Source organism: Mandrillus leucophaeus, unplaced genomic scaffold, assembly GCF_000951045.1.
Source record: "Mandrillus leucophaeus isolate KB7577 unplaced genomic scaffold, Mleu.le_1.0 Scaffold58, whole genome shotgun sequence".
In the NCBI taxonomy this organism is placed as follows: domain Eukaryota; kingdom Metazoa; phylum Chordata; class Mammalia; order Primates; family Cercopithecidae; genus Mandrillus; species Mandrillus leucophaeus.
In genome coordinates this window covers 2,413,202-2,421,358 of record NW_012106252.1, presented here as the reverse complement: position 1 = coordinate 2,421,358, position 8,157 = coordinate 2,413,202, and the positions used below count along the sequence as shown (strand labels likewise).

Below are 8,157 nucleotides of genomic sequence, written 5' to 3'. Positions count from 1 at the left end.
CAGCAGGGGTCGCGGTAGCAGCAGGGCTGGCAGCAGCCTCCCCCGTAGCTCAGGGAGGAGAAGGTGGAGCCGCAGCAGGAGCCGGTCATGGTGGTGTCTGAGGCTGGTGTGGGGTGGGCTGTTGAGAGGAGCTGGGTATTCTCAGGTGTGAATGTCCTCCTCCAGCTCCGGGCCCTTTATATACCCTGGCCGGGGGCAGGTGACCCTTTTCGTTTACCTTTTGGCCAATTAAGTAGAATTCTGTTTTGGCTAATGGTTGCTTGTGACACACTCATTATCTCATTAAAGAGCTCTTGTTGCATCTCTAAGTATGGATGTACTACACGGTGTGAAAATCTTAAAAACTCATCGTCGTTTGAGGTGATAGTAGCTCTCGATGCTTATTTTGAGTAGATAGCACTGGATCAAATCCGGACAAAATGGTCTAAAAAATTTTCAGTTTTAAAAAGAAATTATAAACATAGAGGAGTACATAGAACACTGAGTAGAGCCTATCCTGACCCCAGCAGGGGACTCAAGTCCTTGGAAGTACCTACATGTGAAAAGTGAATCACACGAGTGTTAGACAAGACCTCCCATGTAGTCTGCTTGGGAATATGTTTATCACTTGAAATAGTGGGATACATAGGCCTTGAATAGGATAGTAGCTCATCTAGTTTTACAGGACAGATGAAAATTTTTGCAAGCCACTAAGTATTGGAATAATACCTCCAAGACTGCCTTGCATGTTTTCTTTTCTCTAGTACATGGTTCTGTGCAACTCTGGTCCTTCTGGTCATAAGGTGCTGCTTTTTATCTCTGAAACATGTCATTTTTTAGCCTTGCCTTTCTTGTGCATGTAATGAAGAATTCTGTAATGGGAAATTTTTCTTAATATACCTTGACAGCCGGGCGCAGTGGCTCATGCCTGTAATCCCAACACTTGGGGAGGCTGAGGCAAGCAGATCACCTGAGCTCAGGAGTTCAAGACCACCCTGGGCAATATGGTGAAACCTCAACTCTAATAAAATACAAAAAATTAGCCAAGTGTGGTGGTGGGTGCCTGTAGTCCTAGCTATGCAGGAGGCTGGGGAACGAGAATCACTTGAGCCCCAGAGGCGGAGGTTGCAGTGAGCCAAGATCATGCCACAGAACTCCAGCTTGAGCTACAAAGTGAGACTCCATCTCGAAAGGATATATACATGTATACCTTGACATAAGTGCTATGACTAGCAAGTGACAAGAAAGGGGTTTTCAACCGACATTGCACACATATCCAGTACACTGTTCAACGGAGACACGTTGGGAGGCTGCCCAGTGTTCTGCTGTGGCACTGCTAAAAGCGTGATGGACGGGCTCCTTCAGGAAGTGTTGCCAGAGGCAGTTTAGGAACTGCAAAGGGAAACAATCCCATTACCTTCCAGCTTTACTCCTCCTGTTAGTCACCAGACAGGGTTTTGAATCACTTCAGGATCATTTTCTTTATTTGAAAGAATGTGCCTTGGACCCTGACATCTTAAGCTCCCCAAATGGAATCTCAAGCATAATTTCAAAACTTTAAGGGGAACGTAAATTGACTGAACCCGTAGTCACAATTAGCGAAACAGAAGAAGGAGCTATCAGGCACAATCTCATCACTAGAGACCTTTGACTCTCTTGTTTTAGTTTCCTTTCTTTGTTCATGGACATGGGATTTTTGTTTTTCAAAGCGATAACCAGAGGTAACTAGGTAAAAAGTTGTATATTCTGCTCTTTTTGAGACATATTATCTCATAATTTATTTTCATGCTGCTGTGGAGTCTTCATGGTAATCACATTTTATGCAATGGGAGCCTCTTTGGAAGACTTAAATCATCACATTAACAAGACTCATTTCTCTACTGCACAAACTTTGAACCCAAGTTCATTCCAAAGACATCTGTCTCTCCCCTTTGTAAACATCCAAAAAAATAGTCTGTGTATCATTCAGTAAACCTTTCTAATGTTTATTCACTCTAAGACACTTATCCACACCCCATAGCCAAACTTAATTTGCAGGCAGAGAAGTTATGGGTCACGCTTCAGTTATTCATGCCCCAGAGTTGTGAGAGCACAGACAGCTCTGCGGTTTGAAACTGGTGGCAAGTCACATCCTATTTTCTGACCCCACTTATTCTGAAACTGGACAATGCTCATTTAAAGCTCTGCCGCTTACTGGCTGTGTGTCCTTGGGCCATAATAATAGTTCATATCAGAATTGTTGTAAGGATTACATGAGCTAATATTTGTCAAGTGCTAAGAACAAACAGTGTCTGGTACTTAGTGTCTAAAATATATATATTGTATATATAATATATAAATATATATTTATATATAACATATAAAGATATATTTACTATACATACTATATATATAAATATATAGTATGTATAGTAAATATATTTTTAAATATACAGTAAATATATATATTTATACATATATACACATATATAGTAACATGACCTTTTACTATATATAGAGTAAATATATAGTACATATATACATATATGTATATATAGTACATATATACATATATGTATATATAGTACATATATACATATATGTATATATATGTACATATATACCTGTATGTGTATATATACATATACATATACACATATATATATGTATAAGTATATAGTAAAAGGTCATGTTACATTGGTACTTTTTAAATTCTAAACTTTAAGTTTAGAACAAAGATCAACATATTTGTTATGGCAAATGATCGGTTCTCTGCTCAGTCACCAAAGAATATGCATGAAATAACATTATTCAGTGGTGAGTTCCATTAATAGCATGAAGTAAAATAAAAGCACCTGGAAGGAAGAAATAGAGCACCTTCTCATTGAGTACTTACCTCTGTTAAGGGAGTCAGGCTATTGTTGAACTGACAGGCGGCACGTCTGTCAGGACTGTGTATAACAACAAGACCCCTACTGAGAACCCCACGGTCCATGCAATACAGAATGGGGTCTTAGAGAAGCATCCTTAAAAAAAAAAAAGGCCTTCAAATTGATTTAGACAGATTTCTCGTGGTGGTGGACAACAGATTTTGTGTAATAAACTCTAGAGCTTTATTTCACATTATCATTTAACAATAACATTATGAACAATTTTTTTTTCACTATTTCAACTTTTCCTTTAGATTCCGGGGGTACATTGTGTGATGTACCAGTTTGCTATGTGGGTATATTGTGTGATGCTGAGGTTTGGGGTATGATTGATCCTGTCACCCAGGACTGAGTGTAGTAGCCAATAGTTTTTCAACCCTTGTCTCCCTCCCTCTCTCCCCACTCTAGTAGTCCCCGATGTCGATTGTTGCCATCATTAGGTCAATGAATACCCGATGTTTAATTCCCATTTGTCAGTGAGAACATATGGCATTTGGTTTTCTGTTCCTGGGTTAATTTGATTAGGATAATGGCCCCCGGCTGCATCCATGTTACTGTGAAGGACATGAGTTCATTGTTTTTTATGGCTGAGTTGTACTCCATGGTGTATGTGTACCACATTTTCTCTATCCAGTCCACCACTGATGGGAACCTAGGTTGATTCCATGTCTTTGCTATTGTGAATTGTACTGTGACAAACATGCAAGTGCATGTGTCTTTTTGGTAGAATGATTTATTTTCTTTTGGCTACAGACCAAGTAAAGGGATTGCTGGGTCAAATGATAGTTCTATTTTAAGTTCTTGAGAAATCTCCACATTGCTTTCCATAGTGGCTGAACTAATCTACATTCCCATCAACAGCATATAAGCATTCTCTCCTCTTGACAGCCTTGTCAGCATCTGTTGTTTTTTTACTATTTCTTTCTTTATTCTGAAAGTATGGGGCTTCAATTACTGAGCTTTTTAATAATAGCCATTCTGACTGGTGCAAGATGGTATCTCATTGTGGTTTTGATTTGCATTTCTTTGATGAATAATGATATGGGGCATTTTTTCACATGTTTGTTGGCTGCTTGTATGTCTTGTTTTGAGAAGTGATTATTCAAGTCCTTTGCCCACTTTTTAATGGGGTTATTTGTTTTTTGCTTGTTCAATTGTTTAAGTTCCTTATAGATTCTGGATATTAGGCGTTTATTGGATGCACAGTTTGTGAATATTTTCTCTCATTCTGTAGGTTGTCTATTTACTGTGTTGATAGTTTCATTTACTGTGCAGAAGCTCTTTAGTTTAATTAGGTCCCGCTTGTCAATTTTTGTGTTTGTTGCAATTGCTTTTGAGGACTTAGTCATAAATTCTTTCTGAAGATTGATGCTCAGAATGATGTTTTCTAGATTTTCTCCTGGGGTTTTTACAGTTTGAGGTCTTACATTTAAATCTTTAATCCATCTTGAGTTAATTTTTCTATATGGTGAAATGTTGGGGTCTAGTTTCAATCCTCTGCATAGAGCTAGCCAGCTATCTCAGCACCACTTATTGAATAGGGAGTCCTATCCTCATTGCTTATTTTTGTTAATGTTATCAAAGATTAGATTGTTGTATGAGTGTGGCTTTATTTCTGGATTCTCTATTCTGTTCCTTTTGTCTATGCCACTTTATATTTTACAACCTTCTGTTTTGGTACCAGTACCATGCTGTTTTGTTTACTGTAGTCTTATAGCGTAGTTTGAAGTCAGGTAATGTGATGCCTCCAGATTTCTTTTTATTTAGGATTGCTTTGGCTATTTGGGCTCTTTTCGGTTCCATATGAATTTCAGAATCGTTTTTTTTCTGGTTCTGTGAAAAATGAGATTGGTAGCTTGATAAAAATAGCATTGAATCTGTAGATTGCTTTGGGCAGTGTGGCCGTTTTAATGACATTGATTCTTCCAATCCATTGGCATGGGATGTTTTTCCATTCGTTTGTGTCACCTATCATTTCTTTAAGTCGTGTTCTGTAATTTTCTCTGTAGAGATTTTTCACTTCCTTGGTTAGATGTATTCCTAGGGGATGTGTGTATGTGTGTGTGGCTATTGAAGTGTAAAATAAAGTCGTAAAATATACAACCATTTTGTGATTAACATGTCTCTCACCATACTAAGAAGTGTTTGACTTAAGGTCTAAATGCAGGAAACATGCATTCTCCAGGGTCTTTTCTAAACTTTTGTGATTATAATTACATTAGTAAGTAACTAATTTACTCTTACATTACTCATGTTTCTTTAACTTTTGAAAGAGAGGTAATTGGCCAGATGTTGCCTGAGGCTTCTTCCACCTCTAACACCCTGGGTATTCTATGATGTTCCAACAGGTGTTGGATCAGTAAACACACCATTAGGCTGGGAATATAAGTTTCAACCCAGGCGCAGCCTCCCAGGGTGTTTCTTGTTGCAGAACATTTCTCAGGTGTTCGATGCATGCCTGGAATTCTGGGCACAAGTGACTCTGTACACATGATAAAGACATAGTTGTACTCATCTTCCTGACTCAGCCATGCTCCACAAATGCCATTTACGATGATTATAAGAAAACTACTCAGACTTAAGTTATGAGAACTATGTAAGAGGATTGTTCTGCATCTTGCTTTGAGTATCTCTAGACAAAAGAGAGATGCAATCTACTGGAAGGAAATATCACAAAGACCATGATTTCTATGCTAAGAATATTGAGTTTTATTAGAAAGCAGACAACATGATATGGGAGTTAGACTGGAGTCCTAGGAAGAGAGAGTATTTTTCATCTGTAGTTGGTCTGAAAAGGTATCTTCAGTGCATAGGGTGAGCTAGTATGAAGAGATGAGAAATGGGCTTCTCAAGGAAACGTGTATTGCTCTGCAATGAAGCCCTGAGGGGCAGCGGGATGGTCCTGGCCATCTTCTGAAGGGCCCTTCGTGATTACGGGCTGCTCAGCAGGAGAAGGTCCTGCAGGTGGTGCTGCAAGGCGTCGGCTGGCCGCAGGGGGGCCGGCAGCAGGGGGACTGCACAGACACAGGCTGGCAGCAGGTGGTGGCCCAGCAGCAGGGCCTGCAGACCACAGCCGTGCACGACGTGGGGCAGCAGGTGATGGGGCGGCAGCAGCCTTCCTGCAGGGAGCAGGGGTCGCAGCACACCGGGCGGCGGCAGGGCTCGCAGATGGGACGCGTGCAGCGGGGCACGCAGGTCACGGGGCGGCACACGGTGGTCTGGTAGGTCACGGGGCGGCAGCAGCAGGGGTCGCGGTAGCAGCAGGGCTGGCAGCAGCCTCCCCCGTAGCTCAGGGAGGAGAAGGTGGAGCCGCAGCAGGAGCCGGTCATGGTGGTGCCTGAGGCTGGTGTGGGGTGGGCTGTTGAGAGGAGCTGGGTGTTCTCAGGTGTGAATGTCCTCCTCCCGCTCCGGGCCCTTTATATACCCTGGCTAGGAGCTGATGACCCCCAGGACACGAGGTCATTTCCTTGTTTTCACTTATTCTTCCTGAAATAACACCTGCAGATTAGTAAGTTTTCTAGACATTGTTTAGATACTCAGGTACACATAAATGTCTATTTGTTTTCCTTATTTAGTGTAGACCCATTATATTTTGCTATTTATGGTTCAAATATGAATTTAATGACCCTAACTTCAAAGTCTCCAATTATCATTATAATTCAATGATGCTTTTGCCAGTTGCTGTTTTGATAGCACAAAGCAGCTGTCATGCTCTGCATGCTCTGAGGGTTACTTGCTAGCAGTTGAAGTGAAGTACACCTCAAGTTGTTAGCATTCTTTGCCACTGCTAAGCTTCCTGGGCAAAACAAGTTGAGGATAATACTACAGGGATAGTTTAAAAGTCAGGATTTCTCAGTAAAAGAAGAATTTTCCAGTCCTCTTTTTGGAGGTACAAGAATGCATTTTAGTAGGTTTCCATCATCCAGTGGTTTTTGTCTTAGAGATATGTTCATTGATTTCTATGGTTGTATATTTCCAGACCAAGGTAAATTTCACTGTAATCTTCATGATAGCCAGTATCATTAAGTTTTAACTATGTTCCAAGCAGCATATTAAAAAATACATGTATTAATCTAATCTTCATAACATTCTTAGGATGTAGATACTGTTTATTTCTCATTTCACACATGAGGAACCAGATAAGTGACTTACCCAAGGTCATGTACCTAGTAAGTGTTGGAGCCAATACTCACTCCAGAAATATCTGTGGGAACATTATTTGTCAGCCCAAAAAGCTGAAGAACTCACTGTAGCTAAAGAATGGATTGTAGGTACCACATTCCCAGATATTAAGGAATGTCTATTTTATTTAGGAACTTTTACAATGTATTTACTTTGAAAACAGTTGTTATTTGTGATATGGCTAATTTTTTAGAGTCAGCTGAAAGGACTCTATGTCTTACCAATAGCCTCAGGAATGGGAAGAATTACCTTCTATTCAGCCTTCTGAAAATGTCAAAACATACCCTAAGGAGATAGTGTCATAGTTGGGCATAATTGAATGATCATGGGGTATTGTGAACAAAGCCACCAAAATGGTGAGGAAGTCAAACAAGTCTATGTAGATGAAGGCTGCAGTCTTGCAGTTTAATAAAACCCTTCAGTAGTGATCCCAGTTGAATGTGTTCTCAGGCCTCATCCGGCCCATACCTCAGTGTCTTCAACATCTCCCTGTGTGCTATGCTGGGGCTCATTTCTGCTTATGGAACCAATTGTCATTTTTAATTGTTTCAAATTGTCATGACTTGTAGGCAAATTATGTCACTCAATCACATTTTAGTTTTTGCCTCTTAATTTGCTTGGTCCTGACCTTTTCCTTTACAACTAAGTCTGTTCTATTAGGTTGGTGCAAAAAGTAATTGTGGTTTTTGGCATTACTTTCAACGGCAAAAGCTGCAATTACTTTTGCACCAATCTAATAGATCTGAAGTTGAAGGTTCAAGTGTAGGCCTTCTTATTGATCACACTTCTTGCATGGTTTCTTACAGGCTTACCCAGATCTGCACCAGCCACTTTGGCCAACCAGAGAATGGGGTGACTGTGGAAATAAACGAGATTCAATAATAGCGATAACTTTAGGGGGAAACAAGGCATTCTCCATTTGAGAAAACACTTTTAAATAAGGAGGTCTCTAGAGGGCTAAAAAGAAAAACTCTGAGAGGAGAAAAACAGATGTACTTAGCAAATTTTGAAAACACTGATCAAGATTATATACAAAGAGGCTGGGCATGGTGGCTCACGCCTGTAATCCCAGCACTTTGGGAGGCTG

At 40.3% G+C, this 8,157-nt stretch overlaps 1 protein-coding gene across 1 annotated transcript; it reads right to left on the bottom strand.

Moving 5' to 3' along the window:
- Positions 1–5,668: 5,668 nt before the first annotated feature.
- Positions 5,669–6,275, bottom strand: LOC105552991 (keratin-associated protein 2-1). The gene has a single exon (XM_011998871.1). The coding sequence runs from the start codon at positions 6,215–6,217 to the stop codon at positions 5,831–5,833; it is 387 nt and encodes a 128-aa protein (XP_011854261.1). The 5' UTR covers positions 6,218–6,275; the 3' UTR covers positions 5,669–5,830.
- Between the last annotated feature and the right edge of the window lie 1,882 nt (positions 6,276–8,157).